This window comes from Adiantum capillus-veneris, chromosome 25, assembly GCF_014529385.1.
Source record: "Adiantum capillus-veneris isolate H3 chromosome 25, ASM1452938v2, whole genome shotgun sequence".
NCBI classification, from domain to species: Eukaryota; Viridiplantae; Streptophyta; class Polypodiopsida; order Polypodiales; family Pteridaceae; genus Adiantum; species Adiantum capillus-veneris.
In genome coordinates, this window is record NC_140955.1 from 124,367,116 (window position 1) to 124,387,895 (window position 20,780).

Sequence of the window (20,780 nt, forward strand, 5' to 3'; positions counted from 1 at the left end):
TACAGGTAGGACACCATGTACATAGTGCATCGATTTTCATCGTTACTAGTACCATTGTGTTTTTCTACAATAAGGAGGAGTTGGTAGCGCGTAAAACTTCTCGAGGAAGCTATCCGCGGGCCGACGACGTGAGGTCAGCAGGTGCGTCAGATGGCATCTAGTGGCGTCAGGAGGGCGAACGAGGTCAATATTTGCACGCAGATGAGGACGGACACAATGTGGGTGTTTGCTTGTGAGAATTATGCAGAGAGGTCATCATGAGGACCTTTTTTGGGGGCCACTTCACGTGGTGGCGAGGTGCATTATTGGAAAAAAGCTGAGTGCCAGATGTGCGAATGATGCAAAAGGGTGACAACTATGCACTGCGAGGTCAGTTTTTGGCCTGTTCGGGGTCCGTTTGAGGTCATCTAAAAGGCCAAGGGTGCCCAACTAAAAAATCTAAGTGTGGGAACTGAAAAAACTGAGAGAAGACCAGAAAAAACATGGAGAAGAGAGGAGGAACAGCCGCAGCTGTGTTTTTGCTCATTTTGGAGCCTGTTTTGGCCGTAAACTGCTCATCCGAGGTCGGATTTGAGCACTTTGACATTGTAGACTGGGGTTTTGGGCCGTTCCGGACGCGATGGCGCTGTCCATTTTGCCAAATTTCTCACTCTTTTCCTGCTGTTTTTCTGTGTAAGTTTCTCCTATGAGCGAAGTTTCTTCTCCAATTTGTGATTGTATCTAGTATCTTTTACCCATATTGTGTGAGCTGTTTGCCCCATTGGTGTTGGCCCAAGCTCATTTGTATCTAAACATCAGAAATTCTCCTCTTTTGAGCTGAGTTTTTTGGGTGTGTGTGTGTGTGTGTGTGTGTGTGTCTGTGTGGACTGGGCAAGTGGATAGTCTCTTTCCTCTCACTCCAGAGGTGTGTTCCCTGTCTCGGCCAGGTGTGTTGTGTAAGCCGAGTGGTGCCCCATAGTGTGTGTGTGTATCTTCCCAAGAGTGTGTGTCGGGTCGTTATAGAGGCGCTGTGTGTGTTTTCATCCCGCTCACATTCTTTTGGCGCCCCCACTGAGGATCTTCTTCGAGTACCTTCTGCGTCGAGCTTCAAGCTTCGAGATTCGGGGTTACAGGTTGCAGGTTGCAGATTACAGGTTCTAGGTTATAGGTTACAGGGACAGGTACAGGTACAGGTGATTCACACAGGTACAAGTAGCTGGAGTACAGTGATATACTAGCAGTGATGTCACTTGCAGTTGTTGTGGGAATGCATCACTTGGCGCCTATTTGAGCGCATTGTCTGTTGGATTGTACGTTACTTGTGGAAACTGCCATTGTACGCATTTGTGGAGCCATACTTGGTTGTATTTGGCAGTCCCAGCCATTTCTGAGACTTGGTCTGGAAGATAGTCATTTCTGAGACTTGACTATATGCGATTTGCATTAGCCTTCGTGTGAGGGTCGATAGCGTGAGGTTTTTATTGAGCTGGGGGATTCTCAAATGTGGAGATCCTTTCGGTGATACAGGTAGCTGGAGCACCCTTTTTGTGACCTCTCCATAGGCTATGTACTAGTGAGTCCTATTTGATGCTCGGGTTCTATTGTTGGCAGTTTATGCATACAGATACAGTCTATAGTTTGGGTTCTCATTGCTCTACTTCTGGGGAAACTCTGTCAAAATTTTTCCAAGTTATGATGGCTAGTCTTTTGGTCTTTGAGCCATTTTATGCTGTTATGCTGTTGAAATTTTGGCAAAATCAGAGGATAAGACAGGTGTGCTTTCTTGGGAGCTTCATGGTTGGCTTTAATGGATGATCAAAATGGCCCTCAGTTCACTCCTTTTCATTTAACTCAAAGAATTCAGATTAATGTTCATGTGTCCAGGAAGATCTTTTTCCAGCAGCGCATAGTCTTTATGTTTGGGCCAAGAAGATTGAGAGAGATCCTGGAATGTCCTTTGCCTGTTGTCATTCCGATGATTAACTATGAAAACTCATTTGATGTGCATGTGTTTGTCCTTATCTAAAGTTGAGCTCCATTGAAGTTTCTGGGGATTGGGTAGTGAAAAGTTTTGGGTTCTTGCACGTGTGTTCAAAGGGGTTCTCAAAGCATCATAATTTGGGTAGCCATGGCTTTCTCTTATCGCGAGTTTCATGGAAGAAGTGATGAAGATGTGGAAGAATTTTTGGAAAAGATGGAGGTTGCCTGCATTAGCAACCAGATTCATGACCCTACGCAAATGTTACGCCTTCTCCAAATTTGTTTGAAGAGTGATGCACGAGCTTGGTCCAAAGCATTTGAAGAGGAGTTGCGTATGGCTGATCCACCTATAAGATTGAGTTGGGACAATCTAAGGCATGGATTGGAAGTGGAGTTTGTGAAGATAGAAGACCCTGACAAAGTGTGGCAAGAAGTACAAGGTTTGGTGCAGAAGGAAGGTGAGCCACTAGATGCGTACATACGTAAGTTTTCATTGGCATGGGAGCGAATGTGCAAGGCTTTAGCACCACAGGTACCCCCACCTGACATGATGAAGAAGGACAGGTTCTTAGCTAGTCTTTGGGAGAATATGCGTTGGAGAGTGGAGCTAAAGAAGCCTAGGACATATGAAGATGCACTAGAGGTAGCAAGGAACAAAGAGTGGAAGCTGAGGAAAATGAGCCAGTTAGGGGTGGAGTCTTTGCCCATGAGGTCTGAATTTCAGCCTATGGAATCTTTACAAGGTCGCATGTCAGGGGTTCATCACGAACCAGTGGTTCGTGTTACTACTCAGGTTATGCCAGCAGTGGTCACTACAGCAGTGCAAGATGATGGCCTAAGGCAAGACATGAGGCAAGTGGTTGATTTGATGAAGAATCTCAGCCTAAACATGCTAGGTCAAGTGGGAAATAATCGAAGTCGAGGGCGGTTTGCAAATCAGCAAGGAGGTGAAGAAAGGCCTAGGAATGGTGTTGGACAAAGCAACGGTAGGTTTTGGAGGCAGACGCCCACATGTTACAATTGTGGAGAGTTGGGTCACATCAGCCCGCAATGTGATAAGCCACCAAGGATGGGGGGAGACATGTATCCATTGCCAAGACAGGTGCTAACTAGGTCAAATGATTATGGCATCGAAATTAAGGGAGACGAAGGAACCAGTGGACTGACCCAGGAGGAAAAGGGAAAGACAAAAGTGCTAAGTGTAGTCACCTTGGAGAAGGCATCAAAGCTAGAGGATACATTAGTGATGCCTATTGGGAAGAGGACCACAGAGGAAAAGGAAGGAAGAAGTGCCCCAGGTCCTAGTAAGAAGAAAGGAAAGAGCCATGAAGGCGAGGATGTCAAGGCCAAGAGGAAAAGGAGAGCTCGTCGAAAGTTTCATGTTTCAGATTTTCCACTACGGGATGGGCAATTAAGCTATGACTTGAAGGAGGATCTGACGAGCAGGAAGGCAGATGTTACTTTTGGGCAGCTCATAGAAATGGTTCCTAAACTAAAGCGACAGTGGAAGAGGATGGTTAACCCAATGGAGAAAGAGCCAGAGAGAGGTTCAGTGAAGGTGTTGGCAATGGACGAGCTACCAGACATTTGTCCAATAGTAGATGTGTGGCATAAAAGGAAAAATTTGGGACAAGGTTATGTGGATGGCGGAGCCCAAATATGCGTCATAACACACTCATGCGTTGAGAAGATGGGTCTCACAGTGGCTGGGGTGTCAGGGTTTCGGATCAGATTGGCAAACCATCAAAAAGTAAAATGCTTGGGTGTTGTAAAGAGCTTAGAAGTGGAGGCATATGATGCAAAGGCAGTGGTTGATTTTCATGTGATGCCAGCAGGGTTGGGAGCATATCCTATTATACTGGGCAGACCATGGTTACGTGCAGTGGGAGCTGTTCAAGATTGGTGACATGGTACGATTAGCCTCTATGGAAAGACAGGTACCAAGAAGCTTTATAATATGGACACAAGGAAACGATTAGAGGAGCTTTATGAAGATGAGGATGAGTCTAGTGATGAAGACTCTTCCACGGTGACAGGTGAGGACAGTGATAGCACTACCAGCAGTGATGAGGATGCTGATGTTGCATTTCTTTTGATGGATAAAGAAATCAAGGAGTGTGGTTTAGTCGCATTTGCGAATGAGGTTGAAGATGAAAGTGAAGGGCCTTATGAAGTGATTGAAGGGCTGATGCAAACCAAGGTTGAGTTGTCAAAGAAGCAGGAATTAATGACGCAAATGATTAGTGGAGACCTCTCAGCTATGGAGAAGGATATATTTTTGCATATGCTGGCTAGTTTTCTTGATTTGTTCATTACTTCATATGAAGAGATCAGAGGGTTCAAGGGTGAAGAGATGCATATAGAGCTGAAAGAAGGTGCTAAGCCAGTGCGTCAAAGGCTAAGAAGGATGGGTCAAGAGCAAATGGAAGCCTTGCGGGTAGAGGTGGACAAGTTATTGAAGGCAGGGCTCATAGTTCCAGTGGAGACCACAGAATGGGTGAGTCCAGTAGTAGTCAGTCCAAAGAAGGATGGGAAGTGGAGAATTTGTGTAGATTTTAAACCCTTAAACGCAGCCACTAAGGAGAACCCATATCCTCTTCCATTCATCGATCAGATCTTGGATTCAGTGGTAGGTTATGAGAGGTACAGTGTGTGTGATGGTTTTTCAGGCTATTTTCAATTGAAGATTGCTCTTAAAGACCGCACAAAGACATCATTTATTACGCCATGGGGCTGCTATTGCTACATAGTGTTGCCATTTGGGTTGTCAAATGGACCATCTTTCTATCAAGAAAGAGCAAATTGGGTGCTGGAACCATTCATTGGTAGTTGTGTTAAGGCTTTTATGGATGACTTCTGTGTTTATAGCAGTAGGGCTGAACACCATGAGAAGCTGCAGATGGTATTGGCTCGATATGATGAATGTGGAGGACAACTAAATCCAAAGAAATGTCATCTAGCACAGCCAAGGGTGAAGTTATTGGGCCATATGGTGTCAGAAAATGGCATTGAGGCTGATCCAGATAAGGTGAAGTCTATTATTCTTCTTCCATCACCTATGAGTACAAAGCAATTGGCAACCTTTATACACAAAGTGAAGTACATGGCAAGGTTTATTCCATTGTCTTCGCAGCTTCTTTATCCATTACAGCAAGTGGCAAAGCATGATCCATTGCAATGGGATGACAAGTGTGAAGAAGTGTTTCAAGAGGTGAAAGAGGTGCTAGGGGGGTTGTCAGCCATGCAGGCTCCTGATTGGGAGAAAGTTTTTTATGTAAATCCATCAGTAGGGGATGATGCCATTGGAGCCATGCTATTGCAAAAGGGGAAGGGCAGCCATTATATGAGGCCAGTGTATTGTGCAAGCCGAGTGAAGTTGGTAGCGGAGAGAAAGTTATCGGAAGTAGAGCTAGTGATGGCCAGTGTAATATTTGCTTGTCGACGATTTCGTCATTACTTGCTACCACGGCCTTTTGTTTTCTTGACGAGTTATGCCTTTTTGCCACAGTTAATTAATGGTATTAACATGTCAAAGGTGGTGAAGAAATGGGTAATTGAGCTGCAAGAGTTTGAGTTCTCTTTTCTAGTGGAAGATAGTACAAGGGCTACCCTAGCTGATTTGTTGACCTACAAGGAGAATCCCCTTATTGTTAAGGAAGAGGTGGTGAGAAAGGTAGTTGAAGAAGTGCCACAGATCATCCATGCACATGTGTTGTTCTTTGATGGTTCATACAGAAAGAGCCACGATGCAGCTTCAGGGGGTATAGCACTTTATGATCCAGAGGGGAAGCTAGTATGCAAGAGAGGGTTCAAATTGGATGCGCATAGTAACAATGAGGCTGAATATGCTACATTGGAAGCCGGATTACACATTTGTTTGAAGCATGGGGTTCGAAGGTTGAGCATAAAAGGTGATGCCTTGTTAGTGGTGAAGCAAGTGCTGGGTGTGTGGAAGAGCAAGAACACCTCATTGAAGGAAATGTGCTTCAGAATTAAAGGCCTGTTAAAAAAGTTTGAAGCATGGAGCATCAAACACATTGAACGTGCTCTAAATGGAGAGGCACATGAAGCAGCTCAAGGCATGATTGGGGAGCTATTCGTGTTGAGGACCAATTTACCTCTTTATCATGACCGGGAAAGTTTGGCTCAAGAAGAGGAGTTTTTGCTAACAGGAATCATTCCAAAGGAGATTCAGAAGTCTAAGAAGTATGGCTTTGTGCGTAGAGCATACAGGTACAAATTGATTGGTGATGTCTTATACATGAAAGGGGCTGATCTCGTGTTGAGACGTGTACCTTGGCGGGAGGAGCTTTACAGAGTGCTGGAAGAGAATCATGAAGGCGCATGTGGCGGCCATTTTGCTCTAAAGATCACCTTGCATAAGATTTTGCAAGAGGGGTATGTATGGCCTAGTTTGCACAAGGATGTTCACCATTGGTGTAGGTCTTGCAATAGGTGTCAAGCATTTGGGAAGAGAGTGTTGAAGCCAGAGCTACGAAAAACCATTATGGCGTTTGATGTGTTTGAAAAGTGGGGGATTGATGCAATAGGCCCGTTACCTATCACAAGCAGGGGCAAAAGCTATATCTTGACGGCAGTGGACTATCTCTCTAGATGGGCAGAGGCTATAGCAGTAAAACAGATCACTGCAAAGGATGTGGCAAAATTTGTGTATGATGAAATATGTTGCAAGTTTGGGGTGCCATTAGAGCTACTTTCAGATAAGGGGCCAGGATTTAGAGCTAAACTGGTAGACTTCTTATGCACAAAGATGAATATTAGGCACCAGCATACCACTCCTTATTACCCGCAGTGTAATGGCTTAAATGAAAGATTCAATGGTGAGTTGGTACAAATTCTTTCTAAAGTGACAGAGCACCAAGGAAAGAATTGGGATTTGGAATTGCCTAGTGCATTATGGGCTTACCGTACTTCGGTGAAGACAGGTACTGGGTTTACTCCATTTCATTTAGTGTATGGAAAGGAAGCACTATTGCCTGTGGAGGTAGAGTTGCCTGCGGTCAAGATGTTAGAGAAGTTGCTTGGGCCGCTTAGTGATGCATTCAAAGAGAGACTCTTGCAGTTACAAGAGGTCCAGTTGGATAGGATGAGCGCATTGGAGCATTATGGGCAGATGCAGGATAAGGCTTTGGCAAAGATAAATGAAAAGGTCAAAAGTAAGGGTATCAAGAAACATGACTTGGTTTTGCGCTACAATAGTAAGCTGGACAACACCTTCCAAAAGAAGTTTCAAATTAAGTGGGAAGGCCCTTTCAAGGTAGTGGAGTGTTTTCCAAATGGCACATATCAGCAGGCTAACCTGGATGGTGTTCTACATAAGTCAAGGGTAAATGGGTTGCGTCTTAAATTGTATCATGCTAGATTAATGATGGTGGAGCAAGATGAGCTGTCTGTGGATCAAGCAGTGTTGGTGAGGGATGAGGAGACCTGTGATGCGGCGAGTCTCATATCTCTCTTTGCTGCTGCTGATCATGAATGATCTAGCAGGCTAGGGGATGGGCAAATTATGTCCGGAGTTTTTTGGAGCAAGGGATTGCGCATATGTACATATACATGCATGGTGCATCAAATAAAGGATTGCCCATTTTCCAGAGCCAGGTGGTTACGTGGGGCCCACATGTGTATAGGTAGGACACCATGTACATAGTGCATCGATTTTCATCGTTACTAGTACCATTGTGTTTTTCTACAACAAGGAGGAGTTGGTAGCGCGTAAAAATTCTCGAGGAAGCTATCCGCGGGCCGACGACGTGAGGTCAGCAGGTGCGTCAGATGGCATCTAGTGGCGTCAGGAGGGCGAACGAGGTCAATATTTGCACGCAGATGAGGACGGACACAACGTGGGTGTTTGCTTGTGAGAATTATGCAGAGAGGTCATCATGAGGACCTTTTTTTGGGGCCACTTCACGTGGTAGCGAGGTGCATTATTGGAAAAAAGCCGAGTGCCAGATGTGCGAATGATGCAAAAAGGTGACAACTATGCACTGCGAGGTCAGTTTTTGGCCTGTTCGGGGTCCGTTTGAGGTCATCTAAAAGGCCAAGGGTGCCCAACTAAAAAATCTAAGTGTGGGAACTGAAAAAACTGAGAGAAGACCAGAAAAAACGTGGAGAAGAGAGGAGGAACAGCCGCAGCTGTGTTTTTGCTCATTTTGGAGCCTGTTTTGGCCGTAAACTGCTCATCCGAGGTCGGATTTGAGCACTTTGACATTGTAGACTGGGGTTTTGGGCCATTCCGGACGCAATGGCGCTGTCCATTTTGCCAAATTCCTCACTCTTTTCCTGCTGTTTTTCTGTGTAAGTTTCTCCTATGAGCGAAGTTTCTTCTCCAATTTGTGATTGTATCTAGTATCTTTTACCCATATTGTGTGAGCTGTTTGCCCCATTGGTGTTGGCCCAAGCTCATTTGTATCTAAACATCAGAAATTCTCCTCTTTTGAGCTGAGTTTTTTGGGTGTGTGTGTGTGTGTGTGTCTGTGTGGACTGGGCAAGTGGATAGTCTCTTTCCTCTCACTCCAGAGGTGTGTTCCCTGTCTCGGCCAGGTGTGTTGTGTAAGCCGAGTGGTGCCCCATAGTGTGTGTGTGTATCTTCCCAAGAGTGTGTGTCGGGTCATTATAGAGGCGCTGTGTGTGTTTTCATCCCACTCACAGCGGCTTAGGGCTAATCGTGTAGGTATTGACCAATAAAGACGAGATTATTACCCGGTGGTCCTAATCTCCGTGCACCTTTAGACCGAGGTGTGCAGAGATCGAGCATGGCTAGAGAATGTGAGGTTGATAGAGCTAGCGCCAAACGGTAGAAAAACGACAAACGGATTTAAGGAACACAACTGTCTTCAAAAATGACTTGTGTACTTAAAAAACGAAGACAAACTTTGACAAACGAAGTAAAATAACACAATTGGACTTCAATAGTGCACACAGACTTCAAAAACAAAAACAGATTTCAAAAACAAACTTATGTCAAACCCTAAAATATAGGCATTGACCAATAAAGACAAAATTATTACCCGGTGGTCCTGATCTTCTGCACCTTTAGACCGAGGTGTGCGGAGATCAGGCATGGCTAGAGAATGTGAGGTTGTTAGAGCTAGTGGAAAATGGTAGAAAAACTGCAAACGGACTTAAAAAATACAACACTGTTTAGAAATGACTTGTCTACTTCAAAAACGCAAAGGGACTTTGACAAACGAAGTAAATCAATGCAATAGAACTTCAATAGCACACACATACTTCAAAAACCCTAATATATAGTCATTGACCAATAAAGACGAGATTATTACCCGATGGTCCTGATCTTTGTGCACCTCTAGACCGAGGTGTATGGGGATCAGACATGGCTAGAGAATGTGAATTTTTCATGCATTGTCATGTAGTTAGTGGTGTGTACTTATAACAAGAGTGATTTATTCATTTGTTGCATCATTGGTAGATAAAGTATGGACGATAGGATGGCGTGTCCTTGTGCGCATTGCAAGCATTAAATCTTTCAAAAATAAAAAATCTACGTTCAACACTTACACAATAACGGTCTCTTTCCCATAGAGAAAATACAAGACCTGCGTTATTGACCTTATGGTCCGAAGGAGTAGATCAACCTCTGCAAATAGATATTGCTCCAACTTCATCCTAGAGAAGACGATTATCAAACAAACAACCATCCACAGAGTCACCCCACCAATACCCGATTCCACATTTCAAGAAGTAGACATGGAGCAGATGTTAGACGTGTTCTTTGACATGGATCCCATCATTGAAAACCTAGAAGGCGACAACATACACGGCAACACTACAAAGCAACCTGAATCATTCGTCCATATCAACGGCATGATATCAACGATAAAGAGGGTGATATGATGCAAAATCTTGCATGTATGCAGCTTTATAGTGGTGCAAAAATCTCAATTCTCCATATCACTTTGACAATGCTTAATTTGCAGTCTGTCTATGGGTGGTCTGACACCTCCATCATAGAGATTTTCAGGTAAGTACAATGTATCCTAAGCATGCCAAAGTGAAAATGGGCCGTTCAACAATATAATCTGGTGTGTTCACTTGTTGATGTAATGATAGGTTTCTCAACAAGAAAATCTTGCCAGAAGGCAATCACATGTCCCCTACCCGGCCAACCACTGAAAAGCTTCTTACTAACTTGGACTTGGATTATCACAAAATACATGCATGCACTAATGATTGTATACTCTTTCACAATGAGTATCCAAATTTAGAAAAGTGTCCCAATTGTGGATCAAACAGGTATAGAGAGAACACAAAAGGAAAATTTATCCCTACAAAGGTCCTTTGAGACTTTCCTATCATTACAAGAATAAAGAGCATGTTCAGGTGCAAGTCTATAGCCGCTTTGATGACATGGCACTCAAATACTAGATCAATAGATGATGTGATTGGCATGCCATGGTCACCCAATCCGCCACTCGGTGAGTGTGATCAAACTGCACCCAAGCGTGCCGAAGATCTCCAAGTGGTCCAGTTTTGTCGCATTTGATTAACCAAATCCAATCCAGATGCAGGACCACAACTGTAGATATCTTGAACAAAAAACAATGCTCCCCTTGTGCTCCTTGCCCTGGAAAGCTGCTTTTGTGGAAAAAATCATATGTGCAATCTCTTTTTAGCTGCAGCAAGGAGTCCACACCAAAGCTCTCCTTTGTTGGCCCATTCCTAGTTGCAGCCATGGACCTTCAAAAACTGTACTTCAGAGTTAAATTACTTTAAAATATTATGTCCAAACAAGAGAAACATGAAAGCGTCCTCACCAATTTTCCTTCACCAAGGGACCCATTGTCTCATCAACATTTAGAAATTATTTCTCACCAAGTACATGGCTAGAGCCCCCCTCTTGCATCAAAGTTATCACAATTTCCTTTGCCACAAACATTTTCACCTTTCTTGCGCCTGCATGTCTATCTACACTGAGAACACGTGCAATCATTTCTTTGGTTTTATCAGTGAGCCCTTTTGACGACCCATCACACATGTCAAGTTGGTGAGTTCCTTGATGGACCATTAATCTGCTCATGCTCTCATCCCTTGGCAAGACATAATATACGAAGAAATCATATGTACGCAAACAAATGGGCGGTTGACCCCAATAGGGGCGTGATATATCCATTTTGGTATGGCAATGGATGGAGTAAACCCATTTGGATTACAAAATTTATCATGGAGCACGTGGCCTATTTGCTTGGTTAATTATAATCTTCCACCATGGCTAGCTATCAAGAAGAAAAATCTGTTGTTGTCACTAATCATCCCAAGAAAGTACAAAGCAAAGAACATGGACATCTATCTGGAACCACTTATAGAAGAGCTCCAAATCTTGCGGACAGGGATCGATGTGGCGGACATGTCCCAACCAATTGGACAAAAAATGTACATATGAAAGGCATTCTCATGTAGACCATGCACAATTGGCCTGGCTTTTGCGAGTGTTCAAGTAAGTATCTTTAAAACTCTCACATATATACTATTCCTAGCTATGCCAGTGCTTTTATTTTAATTTTATGATTTTTCAGGCTTGAGCTACTCGGGCAATCATGCATGTCCGAAATGTGGTCCTTGACTTGGATTCTGTCGCTTTGATCATTTGAGCAAGACAATTTACAAGGAGCATGATAGATTTTTGCTTGAAGAACATGAGCTACGTGGACCAAACATGTGCAAACATTTGAGCAAGACAATTTACAAGGAGCATGATAGATTTTTGAAGAACATGAGCTACGTGGACCAAACATGTGCAAACATGATATGAATCCACTACTGAAAGCGAGCGACTGGAAAAACATGTGGCTGGAGAGGGGAGATTTCCAACCACTCGGCATGAAAAGAGGCTTTCTATTTTCCATGAACTCCCATATTGGAGTGACCTACTGATTAATCATCTTCTTGACCCAATGCACATCTTCAAGAATGTGGGGGAGATCATATGGAAAACCATCACTGGAAAAAGGGAGAGTAAGGCCCAAAGAGATGACCTACAAGCGTGGGTCGAATTCCTGAGATGTGGCCTCGACTTAAACCTAATGGAAAGTTTGCTATACCAAAAGGTTCATGGGTTTTGAGTCGTGTAGAAGAGCAACAAGTGAAAAAAACTATAACTTCATTCAAGACTCCCACTGGGTACATGCGATGTTTGAAAACGGATTTTACTAGAGATGACAATGTTAGTGGTCTTAAGTCCCATGATTGGCACAAATTTTTACAGTTTATCTTACCAATTGCCATAAAGGATTGTCTAATAGATGACATTAGAAGAACAATCTATAAAATCAGTGAGTTAGTACGTTGGATCAGTTCAAAAGAGATAAGAAAAGACAACATTGATGCAACACACTTAAATGCTATTGAAACAGTGTGTATGGTGGAGAAGTACTTTCCAACAAATATTCTTTCCATCCAAATGTATCTACTTATGCATATGGTCGTTGAACTTGCAATTGTTGGGGTAGTCCATAGCAGGTGGATGTTCTTCTTGGAGAGATTCAAGAAGACTTTAAAGGGGTTCGTTCGTCAAAGGGCTCGCCCCGAGGGTAGCATGGTGGAAGGATGGCTTGTACAAGATTCTCTTGTCCTCATTAGTGATGTTTTGGGCTCAATTGATTCAGAGAGGTCCTGAATGTGGACTACTGAGGTCAACATCAAGGTGAGAGGGGACGAGCCACAGGGACAAGGCATCATTCGAAAGATGGATATCACAATGCGAGAAAAGGGTATGATATTTTGACTTCTCAACTCAGACATCATGCAAAAGTGGCTAGAGAGGTAAGAAGGGAAAAGGCAACAACGCTTGATAGATCGCTTGCAATTCAAGCGCAATCGTGCCACTAGAAACCTTCCTTTTCTAGATCATATTCAGAAATTGCCAGACTTTCCAACTGGGCGGTGGTTAGATGCGACAATCTAAGAGGCAAAAAGGAATGGAGTGTTGATTTCTGAAGAGGAAGAGGAGATGTCAAGAGGTTGTGATTGGCATGTAAATTTTCACAACTTCCTTTTTGAGCTCCACATGATTACATTACTTTAGTAACTTTAAGTTTGTTTCAATTTTTTGGTTGCAGTATCATAAATATGGAGCTTTGTGGTCGGATGGAGACACTTTAGAGTGCAATGGATAGACGAACAAAGGGTCACCTTCGACAGTGTTGTTAGGGCAAGCTTCATCCAAGAAAGTAGGAGCAGTGCCAAGGATGAGAACATAGAGGCTAGCCAACTTGAATACTTTGGCTACATCCAAGACATCTTGAAGATTACCCATTAGGAAGAGAATGGGGTGTAGGAGGGCCTCTTTATTTGCCATGAGCTTATGGAGGTGATTAACATTTTGACGAATAGTTGTATGCCATGTGTACAAGAATAGTGGGTGTGTAAGAGATGTGTAAGAGTGGTCAAAGGATGCACTTTTCCCCCCAAAAAGAAGGTGGACAATTTTATGATTTTTGACCTTCCATAACTCTCACATATGATCTCCGATTTGAGCAGAGAACATAGATCTACATTCTGCTTGTCGAGATCTTTCCATAGATATGCTACATGATATGGTTTTACCCTCTATATTTTAAATTCCATTTTGGGGGGGGGGGGACTTTGAGTTCAAATAAACTAGTTGTTTTGTCTGTTTGAATTTAAAAGTTGTCTTTTGATTACTTTCTTAATACTAAAGGTATGGCTTCCTTAAACTGCCAAATAAAGAGGCCCTCCTAGACCCCATTCTCTTCCTAATATTTAGAAAGTTGGATATTTTAATCTTTGATGTCAAGTGGTTCAAAGTTATTACCAACAACCCTGATATAATTGTGCGCAAAGATAAGAGTGGATTGATTCAAGTGAACTCTATGTGGGTGTGGACATATGTGCGGGATATGTTCGTACTTAGACAGCATTGTGAACAAGTTTTGTTCACACTAGATCCACTATGGAGAGAAAATGATGAAAAAGGTCTGTCTAACACGCACTGGCTCTATGTTGTTCAAGGTGCTCCACCGAGCAAGCAAGTGTGTGGAGGATTGGAAGTTGAGGTCGAAGAGATTCATGAATAAAGTGCAAGGCCGACGGATGATGTAAGTTTGGATTTTGAGCTGGAGGTCAGTGGTGAGCAGCCCGGGGAGTTCACTATGTGTAAAACTACCATATCACGTGCGTTCGAGACATGTTTGTAAAACCCCTTATCTGTGAATTTTGTTAAGAATATAATGTACCCTTTTCTTTTAGAATCTGTAACTTCTTTTCAAATTTGAAAAAATAATGCCCTTATGTATATTTATTTCTGTAAGTTTCAAGAACTTTAAATACCCTTCTGTTGAACTCACGTGATAGGTTACATTTTTATTAGGTGACCTCCCCGGGGTGAGCAGATGCTTGAACCTAGAAATGAGCTTTCAAGTACTGAAGTTGATGCGGAGAGCGACAAAGAAGTGGAGTTTGATGACGAAGATGCAAAAGTAGAGATTGAGATAGAATCTTTGGTGCATCAACTCTTTTTTATTAGTCTACAATACTGGATAGATTCATTAAGTTGTGTTGTAGCTTTGTTTTTTTGTTATTTGCATTGCTTAAGCGTTTCTTTTGTAAACTAACGTATTGTATCTATGTTATTGGTGTATCTGTAGCCATGGCCAATGTGACGAGGATACATACTCTCCTAGTTTTCGTTTTCATGTCACTCCGGTCGACATGTCATCCGACCAGATGGGCTCCCTTTTGACACAGTTCAAACTAGCAAAGATCAGTTACACACATAACCTTTGGGCAGCTGGTTCCTCTAGACCTACTATGGCCGTCCCTACGCCTAGGACTTATGTGCCCCCTATACCAACCGGCCCCACACTTAGTCAAGTGTGCCCCCTACACCGACGGGTGGTTCATCTTCGAGATGAGGTAGGTGTCGTTCTAGAGGCGATGGTTGTTGTGGTAGCGGTTCTACCGATGCGTCCACACCATCGAGAGAGAATATACCACACTCTTCAGTAGATAGTTCACTGATTGGCACACCACGCACACCTTGGGGATCACACAAGCATGATCCTAGCAAGGTGTACAAGAGCAGGGATGGGGTTGTTGTGACGGATAGGGTTAGAAAGGCCATGCTACAGAGGATTTGATAGCTCTGTACAATTCATTTTGGCACTCTATGATGGAGATTTGGGATAATCAAGATGATGAAAGAAAGAGTTACATCGTTGATGCCATTCATAGGGAGTACAGGCCGATAGAGGGGTACGATCTAGTCTCAAATGATTGGATCTTGAGCGTGGCAAGGGCCACAATGTCACACCGTCGGTCAAAGGTGAGAGACAAGTACAAGGACGATAGTCCAAAGCTGGCATGGTTGGAGGTAGAGGAGTGGGTGGGGATTGCACAAGAGACACAAGACAATCCTGCAAGATTTCAGTAGAGCAGAGACATGCAGCTAGAGCATGTTTGGAGTCTGTTAGAGCGTCATATCTTGGGAGTGGAGGCTATGTCACACTTTGGAATGAATTTGTAATTGTTAAACGTATGCTTTAAATTGTCAAAATGTACATGTTATTTGAAGATTTATCTAATGATTAAACCATAATTTTGTAGGAAGTTTCCATGAAGCGCCCTCCGACACGCCGAGAGGAGAAGTATGAGTACAAACATGGACTTGTGGCCCTTTTGACCCAACTGTAGGAGGAGGGAGAGGCCGTCAACTGGGAGGCATTACCATGAGGGTGACATCCTCCATATAAATATATTGTTTGTAGCTGTGGTCTTCTTGATACAGTTGTGCTCATTCATTGTATACATGTACAGTTTCATGCTTATGTTTATAATTTGCATTTTGTTTATGATTATGATTGCGGTATGACAATCAAGTTATGGTTATGGTTTTTCAATTATGGTATGGCACACAGGTTATGGTTATGGTTTGGCAATCAAGTTATGGTTATGGTTTTGCAATGATAGTATGGCAATCATGTTATGGTTATGGTTTGACAATCAAGTTATGGTTATGGTTTGCCAATCAGGTTATGGTTATGGTTATGGTTTTGCAATGATGGTATGGCAATCATGTTATGGTTATGGTTATGGTTTTTCAATGATGTTATGGTTGTCATGGTTATGGTATGACACAAAGATTATGGTTATGGTTATGGTATGGCAAGTGGGTTATGTTTATGGTTTTATGGTTTTCAAGTCATGTTTTAATTATGGCTATAAAATCTTTGTGCCTATGGTTTGGGAGTCGATGTTATGGTTATGCTTTTGGGAACTTGTCATGATTAAGCTTTTGATTTTGTGGTTTTGTCCTTCTTACAATTTTACTAATCTATATACACTCACTCTTTAGCGTCAAATTGTAGGTGGAGTGCGGTTGCTTGTGCACTCTTCCTTTGGGTAGAGAGGGATGTTTTCTACTGCTGCAGTACATATAACATCAACTCCCAGCCCTCTCTGTCCAAAAGAGAACTTGCAGGTTTTGTCATCGATACAGGTCTTGGTATACATGCTATTATAAGACTCAAAATACACATTGGTATAGCAAAATTACATACCGGCATATATTAAGGCGCATATTATGGTGTAAGTTGCATTGCTTATTCCGATGGTCACTGTATCTGTGCATATACCGACGATACGATTCCGTCGATGATTCCAACACTTATTCCAAGGCTTTTTACTTTTAAAACAAGCTTTGAGTTGTCGATATCCGCATCAGTTTTTGCGTGGCTTGTTGTAGTGACGGTATAAGAAGCCAATGACACCCGTCCTCCCTCCCCTATCCTTTTTTCACTCTCCTTATCGTATCTTGACTCTATCCTAGCACATAACCACATGCTTACACTCTCAAGAATGACAGACAAAGAGATAGAGAGAAAATATACGAATGTGTGCTGACAATAGGAGAGAGATAATATTTACACGTACACTTGGTTTTTCTATGTCAATTCCCACCACGACATCTTTCAATTCTACCACATGCATCGTCTCATGAGCTGTGAAGTCCTTGTGTTGCACACCATCCACCTGATTGGCTGATCCCCCCTGATGGCCGTGCAATCTCTCCCTTTTCATCCTTAATCACGAGGGAATATGGGTTGATTCCCTCTAGTAACCCTATTTCCAAAATTGTGCCACCCCCTCCCCTGTCTACATGCCTTGCATCTGCCACATGTGCATGTGAGTAAAAGTAGGCCCACACGATAGCAAGCCAAAGAGAGACATACATCAACATCCCTTTGCAAGCCCATCCTCCCTCTCTCAAACTCTGTTCGCGTTTATATTTATTATGCTCCCTCCCATTTTCAAAAGAAAATACCAATTGCTCCCTCCCCACCAATTCCAAGGTTGTTGCAGCCCAAGGTCTTGCTCTATGCATGCATCCTTGGGATGTTATCTCCCTCAATCATTTTGTTGCTGGATCATGTGGGCCTTTGATGCCCAATTTCATTGGGCTGAAGAGAATGGCAAGCGTGCAAAATGACAAGCGGGTTTTCATCGACGCCATAGCACCATTGATCATCTTGTCACAATTGTATTATTGCTTTGTGAATGCTAGAAAGCCTTTGATATGATTCCATGTAACAATTTGTGGAGAAGGATGGAGGAACTCCAAGTGCCAAGTGAGTTTATGCTTGTGGTTTCTTGAATTTATGAGAAGGTGATGCTCCAAATCTGGAAGCAAGTCTTTTTATAATCCTGCTATTGTAAAATTGGAATATTGTAAAATACTCATAGGTTAAAAATTTAAAATAAAATCAAGCTTCGCTTATATACTTAGCATCGAGTCCACAATTGTAGTTGATTTTCTTACGAAGTAGTAAAGGGGAAAAGAAAAGTTTTCTCTTGGCAGACCATGCAACCCAATCTCTCTGCCAGAATCAAAGTACTCAACCACCAGCTACTCCCATCCCTAATATTTTTCTTACATTATGACTTTTAAAACACATTTCAATGAAGCTATGAAGCTAGCTATAAGATTTCTCTAGGGAGGGGATGATCTTTTTACTAAGATTACCAAGGTAACTTGAGGATATACTATCTTCGCGGAACCAGAGGTAGACTAGGTATTCTTGATATTAAGAAACTTACCGCCATACTAGCTTCCAAATGGATACTAAGATCATCTCTTCATCAAACTACTCCGCTTGCTTGATCAAGAGGAATAAAAATAAATGCTACTTGCAGGATACAAAACTTGGCCTATTGTCTCCCTTTGGGATTTGATCACTGCCCTTGTATTTATCAAACTTCACAATTCCTCCATCTCAGCCAGATTTTGGATAGTCTAGTTTGAAATAAAAAACTTAATCCCGTTTCTGCTTTAATTGATTCTAAAACACATTTCATATTGCAAGACTCAATTGGTTTGGACATATTCCTGAAAAATTTGCTCTTGAGCTAGTATTACTAAAATTCAACCTTAAATTGGGTTCTAATATGAAAACAAGCATTCGACATAATTAAAAGATCATATTGGAACAGAGTTTTATAATGAAACAACAATAATGCTGAAAGTGTTACTCTATATTAGAGTAAGGGGCTACAAGACTCAATATGATTAATAGGCAAATGGAGGCACTCAAACGGTTAAAGTATTCTATTTGAATAAACCCCAAGAATTTGTGTGAAATGTCTCCTAAATGCAAGCCAAAAAAGCTACAAAGTTAAATAAAATGACAAAGAATAATATATGGCACATAGAGCTTATTTTAACTTGAATCCTAACTGCATATAGAAGCACATGTATGATAATCAAAGGTAGAAGCGTCTTTGGTAACAACCACATTGAAAAAAAACATAAAATTGAACTTTACAAGGGTTTAAAAATAATTCAAATAACTTCAAAGAGGGAGAGTATACCCATAGCTCCCAAGAAGAAGAAGAAGAAGAAGAGAGTTTTAACGTCGTAGAAAACTATCCCAAGAGACCTTTAAGAAACATATGTCGTGCCTTTTCTCTCTCTCTCTCTCTCTCTCTCTCTCTCTCTCCATATATATATATATACATATAGATATATATATAAATATATACATATATAAATATATAAATATACATACATACATACATACAAATATATATATATATATATATTTAAATATGTGTGTGTGTGTGTCTTCTCTCTCTCTCTCTCTCTCTCTCTCTCTAGCTTTAGAACTATCTTTAGACATCACCAAAACCAACCCCAAAAACAGATCTAACAATTCCACGGGGAATCACCAATATCAAAATTATCGAGAACAAGAAAAACAGCAGGAATAAATTACTTGGTGGAAAATATTAAGGATTAATAGTAGAGGTCGAGGTCGAAGGAGAGGGTCCATTTAGCAGGGGGCGTGCGGTCGATGGTGACTAGGAGGCAGGTGGCCAAGCCACGGGCGCCCAGGAAGGCGCCTGTGCCGCCGATGACACTCATGTAGCGCACGGGGTCGGCCTCGCGAAGCTGGCCGAAGATGTCGACGGTGCCCTTGTAGTCGCCTTCGGTGATGTTGGCGGTGAAGATGTGGAAGAGCGTGTAGCCTATCTTGCTGTCCAGCTGCCAGAAGCCGTGCGCCATGCCTATCTGAGGCGAGGTGGTGGAGGGACCGATGGTGAGCGGGTCTTCGAATGTGGAGGTGGTGCCGAAGGCGTAGGGATTGGGCCAGGTCACATTGGGCGGCAGGCCATACACAGAGGTGAAGTTGTCCTTGTTGTCGACAACCGAGTTGTAGGCAATGTTGTGCAGGTAGAAGGTGAACGAACTGGGTCCGCACAGAGTGGCCGACCGCGTCCTGCAGGACGCATTGTCCGCGGCGCTGATCGTGAGGGCGTCATCGATCCCAGCTAGCGCTACTGCATAATGCGGAAGCAGAATGCAGGCCACCAGAGTACTTATAACAAGCTGCGCGTGCGCAAGCGGAGAGCCCATCGCTGCTGTGCAGCGCTCTGAGCTCGCTCGCTGCTCTCCTATGAACAAATATGCAATGGCAGGGAGACAAGATTGTAACAGCTGCAGATAATAAAGCCTGATAGGCACCTTCAATACAAAGGGCCAATGAGCTGTTCTCTGGCCTCACGTAATTAACTGATAGGCATTGTTGACTACGTCTTTGGCAGGCTTTCCCCCTGCAATCTGCAGGCAACTTGCGATTCTTATAATCCTATTGCAGACAGCAGGGCCCAAGTTTCATGCCCATTAGGCAGTGGTCACACGAAGCATAGTTTCCAGTTACTTTTCAAACAACTATGCTTCAATTGTGGTCACATGGTGGATTATCGAGAGCAAGATAGTGCTATGCACCAAACTATCTTACAATATGCCCGATTTTGTCATAGTCAGTGCCTTTGTAATCGGCTCACGCATTAATGAAGGCTAATTTGTTAAGGGTTACTTTGAGGCCCTTTGGGCAAAATGGTCGTGGGATGGGGGGCCTCTCTCATGAGGCAGACCCGAATTTGCTTTATAATGCAATTTGCTACAGGGATGATGTCCGTCGGTCGCCGGCCGCCGACCACCATGCCACGTAGGAAAGGGGATTCGGACGACAACAAGGTGCAAATGGCCGATTAGGGCCGAATTGGACCCGATCAAAGCTAATTTGTTCAACTCACCCTAGTGCCCTTTAGAAATCTGCCTATGGGAGACCGGTTATTCACATGTGCCTTTGAAGACTTGAAACTTGAAAAGTTTTATAATCCCCTCAAAAAATGCTCTCTCCACACACACACACACACACCTTCTATAGTTGCAATTCTACAGAGAGATTACAGAGACTAATGATGCACTAATTATGCAAAATTTATTGAGCAATTAATTGCACCTATGGAGCCCGATTAGACCA

General features: G+C 42.8%; 1 protein-coding gene across 1 annotated transcript; it reads right to left on the reverse strand.

Annotated features, from left to right (window-relative positions):
• Positions 1 to 19,190: 19,190 nt before the first annotated feature.
• On the reverse strand, positions 19,191 to 19,954 carry LOC147425595 (pterocarpan synthase 1-like). The gene has a single exon (XM_086500248.1). It carries the CDS (start codon positions 19,865 to 19,867, stop codon positions 19,247 to 19,249), a length of 621 nt encoding a protein of 206 aa, XP_086356374.1. The 5' UTR covers positions 19,868 to 19,954; the 3' UTR covers positions 19,191 to 19,246.
• Between the last annotated feature and the right edge of the window lie 826 nt (positions 19,955 to 20,780).